At 40.8% G+C, this 22519-nt stretch overlaps 1 protein-coding gene across 2 annotated transcripts in view; it reads right to left on the bottom strand.

Annotated features, from left to right (window-relative positions):
- Positions 1 to 22519, bottom strand: part of USP13 (ubiquitin specific peptidase 13) — a 131058-nt gene that overhangs the window by 91638 nt on the left and 16901 nt on the right. For both annotated transcript variants that reach the window (XM_072618410.1, XM_072618409.1), the window contains exon 2: positions 3907 to 4032. In XM_072618410.1, the coding sequence (XP_072474511.1) occupies positions 3907 to 4032 (126 nt within the window). The remainder of the gene's footprint in view (positions 1 to 3906; positions 4033 to 22519) is intronic.

The raw sequence follows: 22519 nt of genomic DNA on the forward strand, positions 1-22519 counted from the left end.
CACTGGGAGAGGTAGGAAAAAACAATATGAGGCAACAGCCTAAACTAGGAATGGAGTCTGGCTTTGGAGTCACAGGGTGTGGGTTCAAATCCTGACTCTACCAGTTCCTAGCTATAAAACTTTGAACAAGTCATTTCCTCATCTATAAAATGAGGTATGCCATTGTGGACAGCCAGAGGACTTCGATTTAATCAAATCTCTACTGCCACTTGCAAGGTATGAAATTTCAGGCAAATTCCTTAGCCACTCTCCTTCTCTAGAATCTCCAGTGGCTCCTTCTTGCCTGTAGGATAAAATGAAAACTCCAGCCTAGCTTTATAACAATATCCCGTATAACCCCACTTCATGCATCTACATTCAGGTCAAATCAGACTATCTGCCGCTCCTAAGATACCACACTGCAGCACTCAGCTCCTTGATGTCAAGCAGTCTTAGAATGTACCCATGCCTCACTTCTAAATCAAAATATCCCTAGTTCCCCTCAAAGCTCATCTTGACCCCAGCATATGACAGTGCCTCCAGAAGTTACTTTGTATCTTTGTATTGAACATTCTGAATACGTCATTCACTTCCCAAGAAAATATAAGTTCCTTGAGGACAGGGAACTGGTTTTTTGTCTCGTCCTTCCAGTTCCTGACACATAGTAATAAATGTTACTTACCAAATACTGTTTGAATAGATTAATCAATAAAATTATGAATTAATCTTTAAAGGAAGGGGTTGTTAGATTCTTTCAGATGACCTTGAAAGTTCCTTCCAATTCCAAGCCTACAAGCCTCTGAACCCTGAGCAAACATCAGCAGGTATAGTGCTTGACTCCCACACCTCCAGTGGAATTCACCTGGGTCTAGTGATAGGCTAAAACTGTCATCAACTATAATTACATCAGCATCTCCCCTCCCCCACCACTCTAGGCTCCAACTGCCCTTTAATTAGCTGATAGGCCTCCAGGCTTCTGAGAACCAGAGTTCAAGGTTGCTGTCAGGGTTAATCCCCAGAGTCCCATGAACTCCCCATCTATAGAAGCACTCTGACTCATGACTCTACCCTATGGACTATCTTCCTGCATTCCATCTGGAGTTTTATCATCGGACTGTTTTGTCGATCAATCATTGCTCCAGTGTTCGTAGTCAGCCAGTACTTTTCCTTTTGCAAACAGACAGAGCAACATGAAAGAGGACCCCCAGGATCCAGGACCTAACCAGCAAAACACTATTGTACTTGAAAATTTCTCCTGGCTTCCAACATGGTCCCACATGGAATCTAAATCACAGCTTCCCAGAGATATAAAGTACTTCAGAGGACATCTAGTCTGGCTGCTACCGAAACAAGCATCCCCTCCACAATATCGCCAACAATGGACCATCAAGTCTTTGCTGGACACCCTTCAGTGAAGAGTGGGGTGGCGGAACCAACATTTGGATTAGTTTCTGTTTTCAACTATTACAAATTTTATTTCCAACATGTTTTGCCTTCTAGAAACATTAACAGAAGAGCAAATTCTGGACTTGACATCAGCATCTTTCTGATGGTCTCGTTGTCTTTTTCAATGGCCAAGGAATCAAAATCGGCCCCAACAGGTCTCTTCTGCTGTTGGGCAGTTCTGAAATGTAATTAATTCTCTTTTCCCATTCACTTGACTCAAACCCCTTCTGCTTTGATATTATTCGATACGGAAAGACTAACTCCTTTGGGCTGTCTTTATAATTCTCTTACAGTTCCTAAGTTCCTTAATGGTAGGATCTGGTTCATTTTTTTCTTTGCATTCATTTTGTCTAGCACACAGTAGGCATCTGTTGAACTAAACCACATGTAGGGATGTGAAACTTCAGGCCTGCCTACCTTATAAGTCTGACCTTCTAAAGATTCAACCAATTCCCTCTCCTCCAGTACAATAGTATTGAACCCATCTTGGGTATTAAAGCACTTTGCTTACTTGCCCCTCCACAATCCCTTAGGAAAAATCAAGAAGAGATTTCATTTTGAGATTTGTATTCCAAGAGCCTAGCACAGTATATGGCAAATAGGAGGCATTTAATAAATGTTTATTGATTGCACTGATGAGACACTCAAGCTCCTTCTTGTTGCCCTGGTGGAACAGCTGAAAGAATCTCTTCTTAAGTCTACAGCCTCTTCCTCACAAGTCAAGAGTCCAGAATGGCCATCCCACCCTAGGCATGGACCTCTGTGGACCAAGGAGAGCTCCTTCTTATTGGAAAGGAAGTGGTCCATAGGCTGTCCACCACACAAAAGTCCCCCACCCCCAACTTGGATCACAACTATTTGCTTTCAGATGAAGAATATGAACAGCTCTGTTCCAAAGAGTGTCCTTGAGTTCTTTGCCAATAGGGAGGGATAGCCAGTTCCCATCTCATCATACCCCATAGCCTGCTTGCTCAGGAGGGGCAGAAATTGGAGCTCCAACCTAGACAAATCCCAGAGGTTGTATACTAGTAACCACATCTCTGAGCCTTATTCATTTCCTCCATTTGTAAATATTAAGATAATTTGAATAAATCACTAACCTTCCAAAATGCAAAAACTCAGTGATTCTAATCTGTTTTCACTTTTACATTTAGGTCTACTTGACCTATACACAAAGATCAGATCTGAACTTCACAAGGATCAAGGTTTATGGGGTTCTCTTTCTTCAGTATTTCAAAGAACAAAGATTGCCTTGATGAGGGTGCTCCCTCCCCCGAGGCAAAGACAGAATGGCTTTCTCCAACTGCTGGAAAGTTTCCTAATCAACAGGATGGACCAAAGCCAAGATTCCACACCACCCTCCACTAAAGAACCAAACTTGTTTTCTAACATATTGTGTAGCTAACATATTGCTTTCTAGCTAAAACATGTTGCTCTCTTAATATTAACTATATTGCTAAGTGGCATAAACCATGAAGCAGTAATGCCTAGTGGGTAGAGGATTGGGCTTGGGAGTCAGGAAGGCCTGAGTTCAAATACCCCCTTTGCCATTTAATAATTGTGTGATGTTGGGCAAGTCACTTTACCACTCTCAGTCTCAGTTTCCTTATTTAGAAAACAGGAACAAAAAATCTCAGTGGGATATAGAAAGGCTCATCTGATATAACTAACATAAAGCAATTTCCAAAGTTTTAAGCACTAAATAAATGGCAGTAATGGTTATCATTCGTATATCTGATTCTTCCTCTTCCATTTCCTTTCCCTCTCTCTCAACTCTTTGAGACTAAGTAAGGTATTCACTGCCTCCCCAGGGAAATGGCCTTTGATTATTACAACCTGCTACAATTTGAGCAGATGAGTTTTGGGGATTGTTATGGGCAAAAACCTCTCCAGCCTATGGCCACCATGGGAATGACCTTCCTCAGACTGAGTAAGGCTAGTCCTAGGATGACAGGCATTCAAGCCTTACTCCTTGAAGTTGTGTCAACATGGCAGGCGGTGACAAAGGTCTCAGCTCTCAGTCTCCACACCACAATGAGGCCTCAAAGAGGGGTTTTAATAGAGGAACAGGGCTCTAGTGAATGGAAATTATGTTAAAATACAGCCAACTCTCAGTCCTCAAATAACTGCCCATTCAGCTTATGGACTATTTAGGCCCCTTGAGTCTCTTCCTTCTATTTCCCATGATCCAGCTTTGGAACATTTCATGGTTTATAAGTCAGTGCATCCTCAGATCTAAGAGGGCACCAAACAGCTCCAGTCAAAACTTTAGAGGGAGGGGGGAGTGAAATTAATGGCCAAAATCCAGAGCTGGGATCATTAATAGATTTCAGTTACAGGCTTATCCTTGTTTCCCCAAACCAGATAATCTAGAACTTGCCAAAAAGAGTCAGATCATCCATGGAAAATTCTTTGAATACATCTTGTTCATCAAGACCCATGGTATAAATGACTTCCCTGACCAAACCAGCTGTCACCTACCTCTCTTATATGTCTTTTCAGATGCATGTACACACACTGCCCAGTTTTCCGATAGTGCCTTTCTACATGTTCCCTTCCAAAGGCCAGGAACGTATTCATGCACACGTAGAGACCTCCTTCTGAAATCTGAAAGACAGAGACAAGTCAACTTACCCATCTAGACAAATCAGCAAAGACCAAGGTACCCTAGAACCTGGGGCCCATGGAACCCCATGGGTTCTGAGAATAGATTTCTGATAACTGCACTTTTAATAACTGCATTTCAATATAATTGGCTTCCTTTGCAATCCTCTATATTTTATTTTATGCATTTAAAAATATTCTTCTGAGAAAGGGGCCACCAGACTGCCAAAGGGATCCCTGACACCAAAAAGGTTAAGAATCTTGACCTAGAAATGAAATTTAAAGTGGTTCAGGCAAGGAAATTGAAAATTATTTTTTCCTGCTATCATTGTTTTTTCTTTCTTCTGTGACTGATCCTTTTCTTTAGAGACTCATCTATTTGCCCTCCAAAATGAAACGTCCATGACCTTGGCCCCAGATGATGTTGGACAAGTCACCTCATTTTTCTGGGTCTGTTTTCCTAATATGTAAAATGAGGGAATGGGTTAGATGACCTTGAAGGTCTCTTCAAGCTATAAATCTATTATTCTCTTATTAACTAGAATATTAAGTATTTCAAAGGTGGCTACAGGAAAGTCCAAATATAAAACTGAAAAAAAAATGATGAAATATTCTTCCTTCTTCATGGCGCAACGGCAGGGGTTACAAGTAGAGAATACCTTATTTGCCATCAGCCAGTCATCAATCAACAAGCAATGGTTGTGTGTCTACAAGGGCCAGGATGGGGATACAAAAACAAATATGAAATCATCCTTGCTGCCAAAGAGCTTACATTTTACTGGGCAAGACAACATTATATACATATATGTACATATAAATACACACACATATCTACATATATACACTGTATGTGTACATAATTATTTAAATATCAACACATTCTCTATTTTTCTAAGTACAAATATATTATTATAATTACATGAATATATATTATAAATACTGTTATAAATTAATACAAATATAAGCACAGGTTTATAATACAGAATTATTTATGTTTTATGCTTATTGATATTTCTGTTTATTTTACATATAGTGTATACACAAAGCATAAAAACAAAACATGGTGCGTAGTCACTGTTGGTTGGCTGTATTTGCTGTGTTATAAGTAATGGTTCAATAAATGGCATAGGAATATACTGCAAAAGGAATGTAACATCCAAAGCGTCAATAGGGCTTTCAAAAATAAATCAAACAAAGTGGAGAGTCAATGTCAAAAGATATGAAGAAATAGGTTTCATAGGAAATATAAACTATCAGATAACAAGCTCAAAATGCTCAGAATCACTAATAATCAGATAAAAGAAGATTTAAACGTCCCTGAGGTATCACCTCTTCCCCATTGAGCTAAGATGGAAAACTCACTGCTGGGAGGGCTGTGGAAACACAGGACAGCAAAGCTAAGAAGTGAGTCAACCCTTTCGGAAATCGATGTGGAATTAGTACAAGAAGAGTTATACACTGCTCGTACCCTCCAACTTAGAGATTCCTCCAGCGGTGGGACTACATCCCAAGGAGGCTCCTGAGCACCAGAAAAGACCACTATGCACAAAAAAATGCCCACAGAATTTTCATGATAGCAAAAAGCTGGGAGCAAAATGTTTGTTCTGGGATTGGTAAATGACCTAACAAATTACAGCACATGGGTGTAACGGACATCACCGCGACGTGAAAAATGATGAATATGGAGACTTCTCACAACAACCTGATGAAGAGTGAAGAAAGCAGAGGCAAAGAAACAATATGCCCCTGCTACAGTGGAAAGAGCCCTGGCTCTAGTACCACAGGGCTGGGGTTCAAACCCCACCTCTCACGCTTATTACAGAACAACCACTTCACCTCTCACAGCCTCCATTTCCTCATCTGTAAAATGAAGGCGTTGGTTGAAATGTACAATTGCCGAGGTCCTCTCCAGTGCTTGAGTCTATGACCATCAAACCTGTGCCAAATCCCCTCAGCAACATCCCTGACCAGCAGTCAACTAGCCTCCAATGAGCCCAGAACCCCACTATCTCCCTAGGCAGTGTCCGTCCCATTTCTAGAAATCTAATCAGGAAGCAACTTCTCCTGACATTAACTCTGCATTCGGGCAACTTCTTTTTTTTATTTATTTTATTCTGACCTTAAGAAATAAAACAAGCATATCCATAACACAGTAGAACAGGGAGAAAAAAATGAGCGCACACAAAGTTGCAAATTCATTGTGCATGACTTGATACTCCTTTTAAATATACAAAAAAATTATCATGTAACTTTTTTCCTTTTTTACCCCCTACCCCCACCCTAGAGATGGCTACACAAATATGTGTGTATGTATACGTCTGTTGTGTGTACGCATGTGTGTTTATAAAATCATTCTACATATACTTCTATATATAGTTCTTTCTCTGAATGCAGATAGTGTCACCTTCATAGTTCATTTGCCATTCGAGTATTTAAAATAGTCAAAATGACTCAGTTGCTGAAAGTTGTTCTTTTTTTCATACCAAAATGATTGTGCATTTTATTCCTTCCTTTAGTCAAATGTGATGAGAGTAAACTTCATGTTTTTCTCTCACCTCCCCTCTTTATCCCTCCACTAATAAGTCTTTTCTTTGCCTCTTTTATGAGAGATAATTTGCCCCATTCCATTTCTCCCTTTCTCCTCCCAATATATTTCTCTCTCACTGCTTAATTTCATTTTTTTTAGATATGATCCCATCCTATTCAACTCACTCTGTGCTCTGTGTGTGTGTGTGTGTGTGTGTGTGTGTGTGTAATCCCACCAACTACCCAGATATTGAAAAGTTTCAAGAGTTACAAATATTGTCTTTCCATGTAGGGATGTAAACAGTTCAACTTTAGTTAGTCCCTTATGACTTCTCTTTGCTGTTTACCTCTTCATGCTTCTTTTCATTCTTGTGTTTGAAGGTCAAATTTTATTTTCAGCTCTGGTCTTTTCATCAAGAATGCTTGAAAGTCCTCTATTTCATTGAAAGACCATTTTTTCCCCTAAAGTATTATACTCAGTTTTGCCAGGTAGGTGATTCTTGGTTTTAGTCCTAGTTCCTTTGACTTCTGGAATATGATATTCCATGCCCTGTGATCCCTTAATGTAGAAGTTGCTAGATCTTGTGTTATCCTGATTGTATTCCCACAATACTTGAATTGTTTCTTTCTAGCTGCTTGTAATATTTTCTCCTTGACCTGGGAACTCTGGAACTTGGCTACAATGTTCTTAGGAGTTTCTCTTTTTGGATCTTTTTCAGGTGGTGATCGGTGGATTCTTTCAATATTGATTTTGCCCTCTGCTTCTAGAATATCAGGGCAGTTTTCCTTGATAATTTCATGAAAGATGATGTCTAGGCTCTTTTTTTGATCATGGCTTTCAGGTAGGCCCATAATTTTTAAATTGTCTCTCCTGGATCTATTTTCCAGGTCAGTTGTTTTTCCAATGAGATATTTCACATTATCTTCCATTTTTTCATTCTTCTGGTTTTGTTTTGTGATTTTTTGGTTTCTCATAAGCCTCCATCTGTTCCATTCTAATTTTGAAAGAACTATTTTCTTCATTGAGCTTTTGGACCTCCTTTTCCATTTGGCTAATTCTGCTTTTTAAAGCATTCTTCTCCTCATTGGCTTTTTGAGCCTCTTTTGCCAATTGAGTTAGCCTATTTTTAAAGGTGTTATTTTCTTCAGCATTTTTGGGGGTCTCCTTTAGCAAGGTGTTGACCTGCTTTTCATGCTTTTCTTGCATGTCTCTCATTTCTCTTCCCAGTTTTTCCTCCACCTCTCTAACTTGATTTTCAAAATCCTTTTTGAGCTCTTCCATGGCCTGAGCCCACTGAATATTTATTTTGGGTGTTTGGGATACAGAAGCCTTGACTTTTATGCCTTTCTCTGATGGTAAGCATTGTTCTTCCTCATCTGAAAGGATGGAAGGAGATATCTGTTCACCAAGAAAGTAGCTTTCTATGGTCTTACTTTTTTTCCCTTTTTTGGCCATTTTCCCAACCAGTTACTTGACTTTTGGGTCCTTTGTCAAGAGTAGGGTATACTCTGGGAATCTGTGAGATCTCAGTTCCTCCAAGGTGGCACAATCAAGCGTGTACTGGTCTGAATGCAGAGAGGGATTTTTGTGCCCAGAATCTTAGCAGGTACCTCTCCACAGCCACTTGGCCTCCAGTTCCCAAGTCAGCACTGGAGGCTGATTTTCAGATAAGCTGGATGGGCAGGGCAGCCATTCAGTGTGAGACAAAGACCAGCTCTCCCAGGGTCTCCACCCAGGGTGGAGGTAAGACTAAGCTCTTCAATGCCCCCAAGGGTTTTCACGCTCCAACAATGTAGCGGTCAATACGGGCTGCTGTGCAGGCTCTGTGGCCACTGCATGCTGCTGGAGCTACGGGAAAGCCCTTCTCCCTTCCTGGCCTGCTGATTAAACCCCATCACTGACCTTTGGGGCCTGTGGGCCAAGGGATCTGAGGCCCCGCTACTGCAACGGGAGATTCCGCCCCCAAGGTGTCCTCCTCCCAGAGTCTCGTGGCGCCACTCCGCCGCTCGGCCAAGGCTGGGCTGGGCTCCGTGCTCAGGCTCTGTGTCCAGCACAACCGACGTTTCAGTGGGCCTTTCAGGTCACTGTGGGCTGGAAATCTCCTCCACTTCTGCTGCTCCAAAATTTGTTGAGAGTCCCTCTCTACAGGTATTTTATGGGCTGTGGGGAGGACCCTGAGTAAGTGTGTCTTTCTAGTCGCCATCTTGGCTCTGCCCCCGAAAGTTGTTCTTAAAACAAAATTTGTTGGTGTATATTATAAGAAAATTTGAAGAACATGGAACATATTACCTAGCAGACTTACGAGTAGATGAAGAATTTATGAATGAACAAGAGATCAAGAACAGTGTGAGATATACAGTGGATAATTTCAATTATATTAAATTAAATTTTTTTGTACAAACAAAACAAACATAGACAAGATCAGAAGGAAAGCAGAAAATTGGCTATGGAGAGGGGAGAAGAGGAGAATATTTATAGACAGTTTCTCAGAAAAAGGTCTCACATCTCATATATTTCGGTAACTTCTATTCCGTATTCCTACTTTGACACTCTGGAGCTAACTGGAACAAGTTAAATCCTGGCTCTGCTTTTTACTTATATATAACCCTGGGTGAATCACTTTCCCTCTCTCAGCCTCAGTCTTCTCATCTATAAAATGGGGAAAATAATAGTACCTAGCTCCCAGGGTTGCTGTGAGGATCAAATGAGATAATGTTCAGAGAGCACTTTGAAAACCTTAAAGTGCTACATAAACACCAGCTATTACTTACTGTTTTATTATTTATTAATATTATTGGCTATAATGATAATAACAATAAAATGAGGGGACTGGACTAGGTGAGGTCTAAGGTCCCTTCAAGTCTTTAAATCTATAACCCTATGGTTGTTCTTCTTCAAACACTCAGTCATCCCCTCCCATGGCAGCTAGGTGATGCAGTGGATAGAGCCCCAGGGCAGGAGTCAGGAGGACCTGAGTTCAAATCTCACCTCAGACACTTGACACTCACTAGCTGTGTGACCTTGGGCAAGTTGCTTAACCCTAATTGCCTCATCCTGGGTCATCTCCAGTCATCCTGATGAATATCTGGTCACTGGATCCAGATGGCTCTGGAGGAGAAGTGAGGCTGGTGATCTGCACAGCTCTCCCTCACTCAAAACCCAGTCAAGTGCAAGTCATGTCATCATTTCTCTGATGACATGGCCTTCTTCAGCAACGAAGGACAAACACACACACCTACTACATGTTAATTACTTTACAAATATTATCTCATTTGATTCTCACAGCTATGCAAGTTAAGTGCTAGGATTTTTCCCATTTTGTAGCTGAGAAAACTGAGACAAACCGAGGTTCAGTAACTTGCCCAAGATCTCACAGGTAAGTACTTGAGGCCAGTTTTTAACTCCCATCTTCCTGACTCATCTTCCTGAGTTCAAATCTGACCTCAGACACTTACTAGCTGTGTAACCCTGGGCACTTAAGTCACTTAACCCTGTTTGCCTCAGTTTCCTCATCTGTAAAATGAGCTAGAGAAGGAAATGGCAAATCACTCCAGTATCTTTGCCAAGAAAACCCCAGATAGGGTCATAAAAACTTAAACACAACTGAACAACAACTTCCTGACTCCAGGTCCAGTGCTCCATCCACTGCCTCTTCTCCAACCAAGAGATCCACTCTGAAAGTCACTCCAGTTGCTATAGCATGATTTCTTTCAAGGATTTGTCAAACTTGTCAAATGTCCTTGCTAGAATATGATACCAATGAACACAGCAAGGTACAATAGGAATTATCTCATGCTATGGACATTTTACCCCGCTTAAAGCAACCTACTCATCCCATTAGCTTTGGGGGCTGCCAGGTCATGCTGTTGACTCATATGAAGCTTGCAGTCCACTAAGGCCCCCAGGTCTTTTTCATTTTGCTTAGGCATCTCTGCTCCCATTCTTTTCCTTATGCATTTGAGTCCTTAAACCAAAGGGTAGAATTCTCAAAGACCAGTAGATAGATCACATAAAGAGATCTATGGCTCAAGCACACAAAGAAAGATATGATTTTTGTTACAGGGATTCCTTTTTCTATTCTTGTTTCTGTCCAGAGATAGGGGTTGAGGCCCTACCCTAGGCCTGCTCTCTCTCCCCCACCTCAGTTTCTTTGTCTCTGCCCACCATACACAGGGAATCACTTTGGAACCCATGTCCTACTCACTCCCCTACAAAAGAAAACATCCCATCAGCACAGCCTTCTACAAAACTCACTGGATTTTTTATTTGAATATATCACACAACAAATTCCACCACACCACAAATATCAGTCAACAAGTCTTTAATAAGTACCTGCGATGTACTAGGCACTGGGGCAAATATAAAAATGAAACCGTTCCTGCCCTGAAGGAGCTTCTGTTCTAGTGGGAGACCAACATCGATACATATAAGCATATAAAAATGTATGAAGCATAAATTCAAGGTAATGGATGGGATGGTAGGGGTACTAGTAGCCAGGGAGGCTCAGGACAGGCTTCCTGTGAGAGGAAGTACGGAGCTGAGCTCTGAAGAGGCCTCACTGAGAACGGAGGGCATTCTGCATAAAGGTGCAGAATTGAGAGAGAGTTTGTGAAGAAGAAAAAGCAGGGGAAGGCAAGTCAGAGAGACTGGAACAGCAGGTTTTTAAACACCAAACAGGAATAAGGCTTCACAGCATGTTGAACAGTACAGGTATACCTAACCAATTCAGAAAGTTCATTTCCCTGAGCCAAGATATGAAAAGAGACTTGGGATAATAACGGCTAATATTTACAAACATCGACCTTACTACAAGCCAAACACTGGGCTAAGAGTTTTGTAAGGGTTACTTCATTTGATTCTTACAACCTAAGAAGTAGGTGGTATTATGGAACCCCATTTTACAGATGAGGAAACTGAGGCAAACAGCATTTAAGTGACTTGCCCAAGGTCACGTGCCTCGTAAGGGTCTGAGGTCAGATGTTCATTCAAGTCTTCCTGACTCCAGGCCTGACACTCTATCCACTAAGCCACTCAGCTGCCCCTAGGAGATGATATAAAGGTTTCTGCTTGGAACACTAACTGGTTCCAGAAACAGAAAAGTAACCTCAAAAACATGTGTATTTCTATGTAACTGGAAAAAATTAAAATTTTGTTCCTTTGTGGAGACAGAGTTCTGATGGGGAAAAAATAAACCATTATGAGTATTAAGAAAGATGAACAGATAAAGCAATGACTCCAACCGTTTCCATCAGAAAAGAATAATTCAATAAAGAAATGTGGGGGGAGGAAGATGTAATATAGATGAAATAAAACCAGAATTTAAGTTCTCAGGATTCTATCCTCTGTTGGGATGAAGGTTGTTTGGTTAAAACAGGAACCAAGCAACAAGAAGAAAGGACAATTAATTAACAATTATTAAGCTCCTACTGTATGCCAATGACCATGCTGGGCACTGGGGGTACAAACACAAAGGACACAATCCCTAACAATAGTATCTGGCATTTAGACAGAAGTTTAAACACATATTTTACATATATGATCTCATTTTATCCTCACAATGTCCCTAAAAGGTAGGGGCTACTATTATCTCTATTTTACAGAAAAGGAAACTGAGGCAAACAGGGGGTAAGTGAATTGTCCAGGTTCACACAGCTAATTTGGGGCAGGTTTTGAACTCAGGTCTTCTTGACTCCAAGTCCAACACACTACTGTACCCTCTACTCTCAAAAAGCTTATATTCCAACAACATGTTCATATGTAAGCAGAAGGATCGGGACTGGACCCATGGGCTCATTTGTAGACAGGACTACTGGATGAGGAAAATCCCTCCATCAGTACAGGTTAGCCCCTTCTGTGATAGGATAGGTGACTTGTCCAGGGTCACATAACAAGTATATGGAAGAGGCAGGATTTGAGTTCAAGTTTTCCCAGGCCACAGACTAGCTCAGAAATCCCAGAAATTATCATGACATATTTCTACCTTTATTTGTCTATCTCCAGTAGAGAATGTGAACTCCCTGAGTACAACTCTGTTTTAGTCTCTGAATCTCCCATGCCTATCATAGTGCCAGGCACTTAATCTTCATAAATGTTTGATTGACTGATTGATTACTCACACTTCTATAACACTTGAAGTCTCTACAAAGTCATTTCATCACAACCTAAGCCAGCAACTGGCATTATATAGTGTTTTAAGGCTTGCACAACCCTTCAGTGATTAACTTTGATGGACTTAGCTCTTCTTGGCAATACAATGATCCAAGATAACTCCAAAAGACTCATCATGGAAGATGCTATCCACATCCAGAGAAAGAACTATAAAGTCTGAATGCAAATCGAAGCATACAATTTTGTCTTTTTTTTTCTTTCTCAAGGTCTTTCCCTTTTGTTCTGATTCTTCTTTGGCAACATGATTAATGTGGAAATATGTTTAATATGATTGTATATGTATAGCCTTAAAAAAACCCTTTGCACACCAACCACAAGTATTGTTCCCATTTTAAAGATGAGAAAACAGAATCAGAGGTGATATGACTTGCCATGGCTTAAAATGCCATTACCTGATGCCAATTGTGAACCAAACCTCAGCAAGATGAAAAGAGCAGGTCTAAAGGGTACCAAGGTCAAGAGAAACCAGCTTTAATTTGTAAAAGGGGGATGGGAACTGGACCAGTGATTTCATTGGTGTAGGCAATGCCCAGAGAAGGAAGTTGCACCTAGCAAAGTTGGTCGACACCAGTTCTGTCCCTCAGTGTCTGGGTCACTGAGAGACAGCTGGCCCCAGGGTCACATGGTCAGGATATACTAGATTGGGGAACTGAACCCAAATCTTCCTGATTCAAAGGCCAGCTCTCAATCCATACTCAATGACATCACAGATCCTTAATGTATGTGTGTACATGCATATGTGTGTATACACATATATATATATACACAAAGCATGTATGTGTGCATATATACTTATTTGTACGTGTATACACATATATGTGCATTCGTATGTATGTAAAGTGAGAAGACTAAGTTTTACATATATAAATATAGAAAACACTTTACACATATAAATATAGAAAAAAAAATATAATAGCAATGTTCCTCCCCATCCCCCAAACAATCAGCCCTGCTTCCAGCTCAGGTCTCTCAGGCATAACGCAGGGGAGTGATCCTGGTACAAATATCACACACACACACGCACACACACTGAGCAGGAGCTGTCCAGTCTCCTCTGCAGCAGCCAGTCAAAAGACTCAGAAAGAAAGTCCTCACTACCACTGTCTTTGTCAGATGCTTCTCAGAAGAATTACAGTTTTATCAAGAGGACTGACACTGAAGAAGATGAATTACCAGTGTGTTTGGCACTGAACCCTAAGATCATGAGGACTTTCCACCTACCCTACAACTGGAACTCCTATATAATTGTCTCTCCCTATTACAATGTGAGATCCTTAAGACAAAGGGATGTTGTGGGGTTTTTTTTTCTCTTTGCGTTCCTGGCACTTAACACAGGGTTTGGCACATAGTAAGCACTTAATAAATGGGGTATTTTCATTCATTTTTTTTATTTGGGGGTGTAGAGTATAGCCCATCTTGTGAGATACCTGTCATATTCTCCCATAAGCTCAACTTACTGAAAGTCTTCTTTGATTTCTCCTGAGATCTCCTGCCCAACCATCACCCCTCAACCACACTAGGTGACAAGCCCACCTTCTCTTCCTACCCTACATTTCTCTTTTATTGATGTTAGCTCATCAATTAGAATAGTGAATAAAAGAACTGAATTTGGAATCAGAGGGCCTTGGTTCAAATCTTAAAAAGAACCACTCTCCAACTGACAAATGGTCCAAGATCTGAAAGAAGAAAGTTATCAAACTATCAAAAGCCATATTTTTCAAATGTTCAAAGTCACTAATAACTAGAGAAATGTAAATTAAAACAGCTCTAAAGTCCCACCTCATACCCATTCAATTGGCCAAGCTGATAAAAACGGAAAATGACAAATGCTTGTGGGGTTGTGGGAGAACTGGTCCATTAATGCTCTATGGGTGAAGCAGTGAATTGGTCCAGCCATTCTGAAAAGCAATTTTTAAGTAGGTCCAAAAAGCTCTTAAATTATGCATATCCTTTGACCCAGTAATAACACTACTAAGTCTATACATCAAAGAGAGCAAAGAAAAAGGAGAAAGACCATATGTACAAAAATATTTATAGCAGCTCTTTTTGTGATGGCAAAGAATAGGAAACTGAGGGAGTGCCCCTCAACTGGGAAATGGCCAAACAGGTGACAACATATGAATGTGATGGAATAATAATATTCTCATATTATATAAAAATTACTATAAAAAGTATGAAGGGGATGGTATCAGAAAAACCTGGGAAGACTGCTATGAACTGATACAGGCTGAAGTGGGCAGAACCAGGAGCATAACGTACACAATAACAATAATATTGTCAAGACTATCTCAAAAAACTTAGGAGGTCTGATCAGCACACTGACCAACCACAATTCCAGGGGACTTACAATGAAATATGCTGCCTGTCTCCATATAGAGAAGTGATGGATTCAGGGAAGTTGAGGGATAACTTTGTTTTGGACATGGCTAATTTGGGAATATGGTTTGCTGGAATATACATATTTATAAAGGATTTTGTTTTTCTTGCTTTCTCATGGGGGCAAGGAGGAAGGAGAGAATTTGGAGCTGAAAATAAAAAATGAATTTAAAATAAGGTTCAAATCTCAGCTTTGTGTGCGTGACTTTAGACATGTCACTTCAACTCTTCAGTCCTTGATTTATTATCTAACCACTTCCTCTTCACATTATCCTGTATATATCTGTCTGTGTATATGTTACATCCCCTACCAGAATATAAACTCCTTGAGGGCAGGGACTTTTTTTTCATTTTTTTCTTGCCTGCCATACACACAGTAAGCAATAAATGCTTCTTGGATTGGATCCTTATAACAATACAATTAAGTGAGAGTTGTAACATATTATCCTTATTGTAACATATTATCCTCATCTGAGAAAGTCTCAGGGTCACATGTGATAAAATAAGTGTTAGATATGGGAACAGAATGTAAGTCTCAGCTAATTCCAGGTCCAATACTCTTTCCACTCCAAAACCTCTAAATAGAGATATATCTATTCAGAAGTGACCTGGAGGTAGAAGTCCCTGATTTTACAGAGTATATTTGCCATCTTAAAAAAAAGTCTCCTACTGCAAGAATTATAAAGGTCAAGGTCACTTCCTGTTTAAATGCGGCAAGTGAGCATACCCTTTAAATAAAAATACAAGGCATTGTCAGCCACTAGGTATTTGGAGAACCCTGTTTATGGTTCTGTGTTCCTAGAGACCAGACTCCAAGCAGAGGGCAAGGAGGGGAGAGGGAGAGAGGGAGGGACAGAGGGAGAGAGGGAGTACCACACAAAGAGGAAGCGCTGTTGCTAGGCAACAACTGTCATGGTAAAGACATCTCTGCAAAGAGAAATGTGACATGGGCTATGCAAAAAAGCCCAGCACATCAATTTTTAGTCAGACTTAGATACTGCCCCACCCCTGCCCCTCCTGCTCCACAAAAGGTCACTTTCTTTAGTTTTCCATCTTTAGATTTCATCACAGTTGGGAACTCCATGTGTGAAAAAGGCCTCCACAGAGGCAGTGTGGCAACTTGTCTGAAACTTTTTGTGTTAAAGAGTTGGCAACACAAGAGACTAAGAAACCTCACGACAAAGTCTTGAACTCAGGACTTCCTGAATGCAAAGCCAACCTTCTGTCTACCACACCACACTGCCCCTTTCTTGCAAAAGGAAAAAAAAAGGAAATATGGAAGAAATGTAGTATTTTGTAGCATTTTTTTCTCCTTTAGGGGAATGAGAAGGCCCTAAGCATTTATTTGGCGCTCTCTGTGTGGGAGGTACTACACTAAGCACTTATTGCGATCCTTGAAACAACCCTGAGTCGTTGCATTCAGTCATTTCACTCATCTCGGACTCTTTGTGACCCCATTTGGGGTTTTCTTGGGGTTGGCCATTTCCTTCTCCAGCTACAACCTTGGGAGGTAAATACAATTATTATCCCCATTTTTCAGCTGAGCAAACTGAGTAGACAGAAGTTAAATGACTACCCAGGGTCAACCACCAGGAAGTACTTAAGGATAGATTTGAAAGGCCTAGCACTCTCTCCACTGTGCATTAAAGAAGCTGGGTTAATTTAGCCTTTGGGCCAAAAAAAAAAAATCCTATGAGTTAGGCAGTTTTAAGTATCAGACCTTTCCTACATAAGCTCAACTGTAACAGCCTCCTAATTGGTTTTCTTGTTTCCAAGTCCCTCCCCTCTGTGACTAACGCCTCTCCACCCCTCATCCCCCATAGCTTCCAAATAATCTTCCTGAAGCACAGGCTTCATGGAAGTTCTCCATCCCCTAGTCAAAAATCTTTATCTGTGTCTACGATGAAATAACATCCTAAGTGCCACCTGATGACCTTGACTTGCTCCTTCTTAGCTGCACTGCATTAGAATTGCGGGATTTTGAACAGTAACCCCTCAGCCTCAGTTTCTTTATCTGTAAAATCAATCAAGTGGACTATTTACCCCAGAGTTCCTTCTCCAGATGTAAACTGGGAGGCCACATGGAAAGAGGACTGAATTTGGAGTCAGAGGACTTGGGTCCAAATCCAGGCTTTGTCCCTTACTCCCTGTGAACCTTGAACTCGATTTAAAAAAGAAGAAATTGGGTTATATGACCTCAAAAAGCCCTTCCATCTCAAGATGTATGATCAAGTACAGCATTTCACAGATGAGGAAACTGTGGCTCAGACAGGGCACATGACATCGGTACTATATCATAGAAATAGAAAAGGACAGACCCAAGTTCAAGCCATCTCATGCAAAGCCCAGGCCTCTCTGCACAGTCCTCTGGCATGACTGTTACAAGGCCCTCCTTGGTACTCTAAGTCCCCCTCCTCTCACTATACTCTACCCCAAAACAAGTCTTGTCAAAAGATTTGAACTAAACTAACAACATATAGTGGTTTCTCAACATTACCAGCGGCTAGACATCTATAATTCAAGGCTCCTGGTGGCATATTCAAATTGACTTATCAAAACCAAATTTCCCAAATACTTTTTCAACTAGGTGGCAAAGTGGACAAAGCTGGGAAGACCTCAGGCATTTGCTCATTGTATGACCCTAGGAAAGTCACTTCACCTCTCTCAGTTTCCTCAACTGTAAAATGGGGATACTAACAGCACATACCATACTGCCAAAGGGGCCCAGGACCTCCTCAAAATTAAGTATTTAATAACTGTGTATTATATGAATTGATCAATGATACAATAAGTATTTATTAGATATTATCTGTCAGATATTGTGCCAGGTGCTTATAGTCCCTGCCTTCGAGTAGCTTATATTCTATCCAAACTATCAGGTAAGACATATACATGTATAAGGAAAGAAGAGGTGCACTTATTAAGCGCTTACTATATGCCAAGCTAAGTACTTTTAAAATCTTATATATATATGAAAATCTTATATATATGTGTGTGTGTGTGTGTGTGTGTGTGTGTGTGTAATACACATATACATGCATATAATAAGGCATTATTATTTAAGGAGAGCACATGAATTAATTAATTAATACTCCTTTACAGGAATATACAAAAAGGCTAGTCTCAATGGTCACTTAAAACTCCTCAAAGAAATTACCAAGTAAATCTTCAGAGCTGTAAAGGAAAAAATATTCATCACCTTTCAAATGAGGAGCTGAGTTATCCAGGAGTTAAAGAAACTGGTCTGTCACAATCTAATCAGCAGCAAAGCTAGAAAAATTCTGTCTCCTAAACATAATTCCAGGGCCCTTTCCATTGCCCCTGCCTTTCATCCTATCTGTTCATGAACGCTCTTATGGCTAGAACAAGGAGACAGAGGAGGATGACCTTCCTGACTTTCTATTCTTTTTTTCAAGGATTACCCTCCAAGCTGCCAACTGGTTAACAATAAACAAAGCCCCCCATCACCTCTACCCAAGGGGTCAACTCATCAACTGGTTCATTTTAATCTACTTATGCTGTATATGAAGCAACTGAGGAAGGAAGAAGGAAATTATCTGTCATATAACCCCAAGGTGAGACAAGTATTTTATTTTCATTTCCCAACTGTATGTAAAGTAAGTGCAGCCCTTTGACTCAGAGATACCACAACTGGGCACATATCCCAAGGACATCAAAGACACAGGGAAGACATGTGTATGAAAATATTTATAGCTGTTCTTTTTGTGGTAGCAAAGAATGGAAGCCAAGTAGGTAATTATCGATTGGAAAATGGTTTAACAAGTTGCTTTATTAATGGAATTGAAATGCAGCATAAGAAACAATAAATAGGAAGCATCTGAGAAACTCAGGAACGTTTGCATGAAGTGATGCAGAGTGAAATAAGCAGAACCAATAAACAATTTCCACAAGACTACAATAATGTAAAAGAAAATAGCACTGAAAGATATCCAAACTCTGATCAACACAATGACTGACCATCCAAGATCTCTTCTGCCTTTTGTAGTTAAATTCCTTAACAATAGGTGACTCCGCTTTCTCTTCTCTCACTCTCTTATTAAACCCTTATAATCCAGCTTCTGATTTTTTATCATTCCACCAAAGCTCTCTCCAAAGATATTAATGATCTCTTAGTTGCCAAATCCAACAACCTCTTCTCAATCCTCATTCTTGACCTCTCTGAAGCCTGTAACAATACTGATCGCCACCTCTTCCATGATACTCTCTTCTCTCTAGGTTTTGGGGATGCCGCTCCCCTTTCCCGTTCTCCTCTTATCTATCTGACCACTCCTTCTCTGTCTACTTTGTTGGCTCCTCTTCCAGATCACACTTTTCTGAACTGGGTCCCCTTTTCTTCTATACCACTTGGTGATCTCATCAACTCCTATGGATTTAATTACCACCAATATGCTGAAAATTTTCAAATGTACCTTTTCTGCCCCAATCACACTGCTAACTTCCAGTCTCAGGTAGATTCCAACCTCCTCAGGTCTTAGTAGAATAAAAGAACGTCCAAAGCTGCAGTCACACACATACACACACACACACACACACACACACACACACACAGAAGCATCCCAAGTGACCACTCTTTGAGTAATGAGCTCTCCCTAGCACATCATTGGACTGTGTCAGCAGAGGGGACAGGACTTGAAGCCTTTCCAGTTTGGAAGGACCATTCAGGGCTTGCTCTCTACTTGTTCAGCCTGAAGAATCCAGAGTCATCTCCACAGCCCAACAAACTATCACAGGTGGAATTCCCAATAGGATAATCCAAAAAATACCAGTAATTCAGAAAATGTCACTCCTGGCCAAAGAGTCAGATATTATATAAAAACCAAATAGATATTACTGGAAAAGCAAAACTCTTCCTCTCATGCCCCAGGTCATCCTTAGAACTTTCTATCATCACCCAAATGCATCTAGGACTTTGGACACAAGCCTCAAACTTAATTGTTCTTTGCCTAAGACTTATACTCCTGGAACTTGACTTGAAGGACCCTGGATGTCATGTCAAAATCCAGTTCTTCAGCAGGTCAAGATGCCATACCAAGCTACTGAGAAAGCTAAGAAAGACAAGCAGAAATTATCTACTGAGTGTTTCTCCACTCCCCTTCCCTCCTGCCGAGGCAGTCACTTTGGAATCTTCCAGAAGTACTTTTGGGGGTTTTAAGTCATATAGTTTTTTTTCATTGTTGTTAATTCATTTGTTTATTTAACTTGAATTAGAAAGCTATGCTTTGTTCAATAACAATCTTTGTGCCTTTTTTTTCTTTTTTAGAGGGTGAGGTACGTAGGGAGAAGAAGCATGGTTAGTGCATGACTAAGAAAAATGAATCAATCCGTTTCGTGGATATCATTTATTTTTATATCCCCTACACTTCCCAATGTATCCTCTCTTCCCCTCCCAAAGAACAATTCCTTATAACAAAGAACAAAAAAGAGAAGGGGGGAAAGAACAGTTCAGTAAAAATAGAGAATATATCCCCCCCCCCAAAATCTAACATTACCTGTAATGTTCCCCACCCATTATCCCCCACCTCTACAAAAACAAGAGGGAAGTGCCTTCTCCTATGTCTTCCTCGGGGCCAAGCTTGGTCATTATAATTTCAGGTTTGATATGTTTGTTGTTGATGTTTCTTCCCATTTAAAATGTTGTAGTCATTATTCAAGATCATTTATCCAGTGCCTACCATGCATCAGGCACTGTGCTAGGGGCTGAAGATACAAAGAATGAATCAATCCCTACCCACAAAGGGACCTGCATTCTCATGGGGGAGACAACATGGACATATACAGGAACACAGGTAGCAAATATAAGAATGGAAACAAAGCTGCTAACTACAAGATAGTTTGGGAGGAAAGGTCCTCACAATTGGGGGAATCAGAAAAGGACATGTACAAGGTGGTGTGAGGAAAAGAGACCACCTCCTCAGGATCACAGAGTTCTGGAGGGAGAGTGATTACGATGCGGTTGTAAAGGTAGGTTAGGTTCCATGGAGTGAAGAACTTTAAAACTAAATAAGAGTTTATGTTTCATCCTGGAGCCAATTGGGCACCACTGGAGTTTATGGGGTGCAGGGGTAACAGAGTCAGGCCTAGACTTGGGGAAAACCCATTGGACAGCTGTGTGGAGGATATTCTAGGGGGAAGGGAGATGTGAGGTCCAGAAACCAGCTAGGAGCCCACCACCATAGGTGAGAAGGGGTGAGGTGGCTATGAGTATGGAGAGAAGGGATGGGAAGGATTTGTGCAGTGATTAAGTGTGGGGTCAAAGGCAATATCACAGCATTTTACAAACCTCAGTGACTAGAATAATGTAGGTGCTTTCTGCAGAGGTAAAGGTCAGAAGAAGGAAGGATTTGGAGGAAAGAATGAATTACATTTGAGACGCCTAAAGGACATCCAATTTGAGATGTCTAAGGCAGTTGGTGATACAGGAATAGAGCTCAGGAAAGAGATTAGGGCTGGATATATGAAGCTGGGGATCATCTGCACAGAGATGATCATTAAGCCCTTAAAAGCTCAAGATATCAAGAGTAAATATAGACAACGAGAAAAAGAGGACCCAAGAAAGAGCCTTGGGAGACACACAAAAAATCATCTGGCCAAGGTGAATGAGAAGCAGTTAGGCAGGGGAGAGGGGAACCAGGAGAGAGCAAGGTCACAAAAACCCAAGAAGAAAAGAGTTTCCAGGAAGGAGATAGTAACCGACGGCATCAAATCATGCAGAGAAGTCAAGATGAGGGAAGGCTGAGAAAAGTCCAATGGATTTTGCAGTTAACAAATTACTGGTAATTTTAGAGAAAGTAGTTTCAGATGAGCAGTGAGTCTGAAAGCCAGATGCACAGGATCAAGGAATGAGTGACAGGAGAGGATGGAGGCCACAAGCATAGACAATTTTTTCTAGGACTCTTTCAATACCACTTTCAGCATGGCCCATTCCACCCCCAAATTCTACAATGCTCTCCCACTGCCTAGTGAATTAAAAACAGTAGTCTTTATATCTTGGCCTCCAAAGCCCTGTGCAACCTGGTAACACTCACCCAATCTTATTTCCCATGAAACATCAGCAAAAAACCCTTAATTTCAATTTAGTCAGTCACCCTAATGGCCCCTAATATACACACACAATGTCCCAACAATCTCTGCTTCTTTGTTTATGCTGTTTTCTTATCTGAAATGCCATTCCAAGCTTGATGGCCCCCCATTACACACACACACACACACACACACACACACACACACACACACACACACACACACCCCCTACATTTGCGCTTCTGACAAAAAGACAGGCCAGCCATCAGACAAACCATAGATAACCATTTGTTTGAGTATACTATAGGTACAGTCGGGCTGGATAGCAGGAATGGTGGCTCATATTTTATATATTACTTAAAAGTCTGCAAACTGCTT

Source organism: Notamacropus eugenii, chromosome 6 (genome assembly GCF_028372415.1).
Source record: "Notamacropus eugenii isolate mMacEug1 chromosome 6, mMacEug1.pri_v2, whole genome shotgun sequence".
NCBI lineage: Eukaryota > Metazoa > Chordata > Mammalia > Diprotodontia > Macropodidae > Notamacropus > Notamacropus eugenii.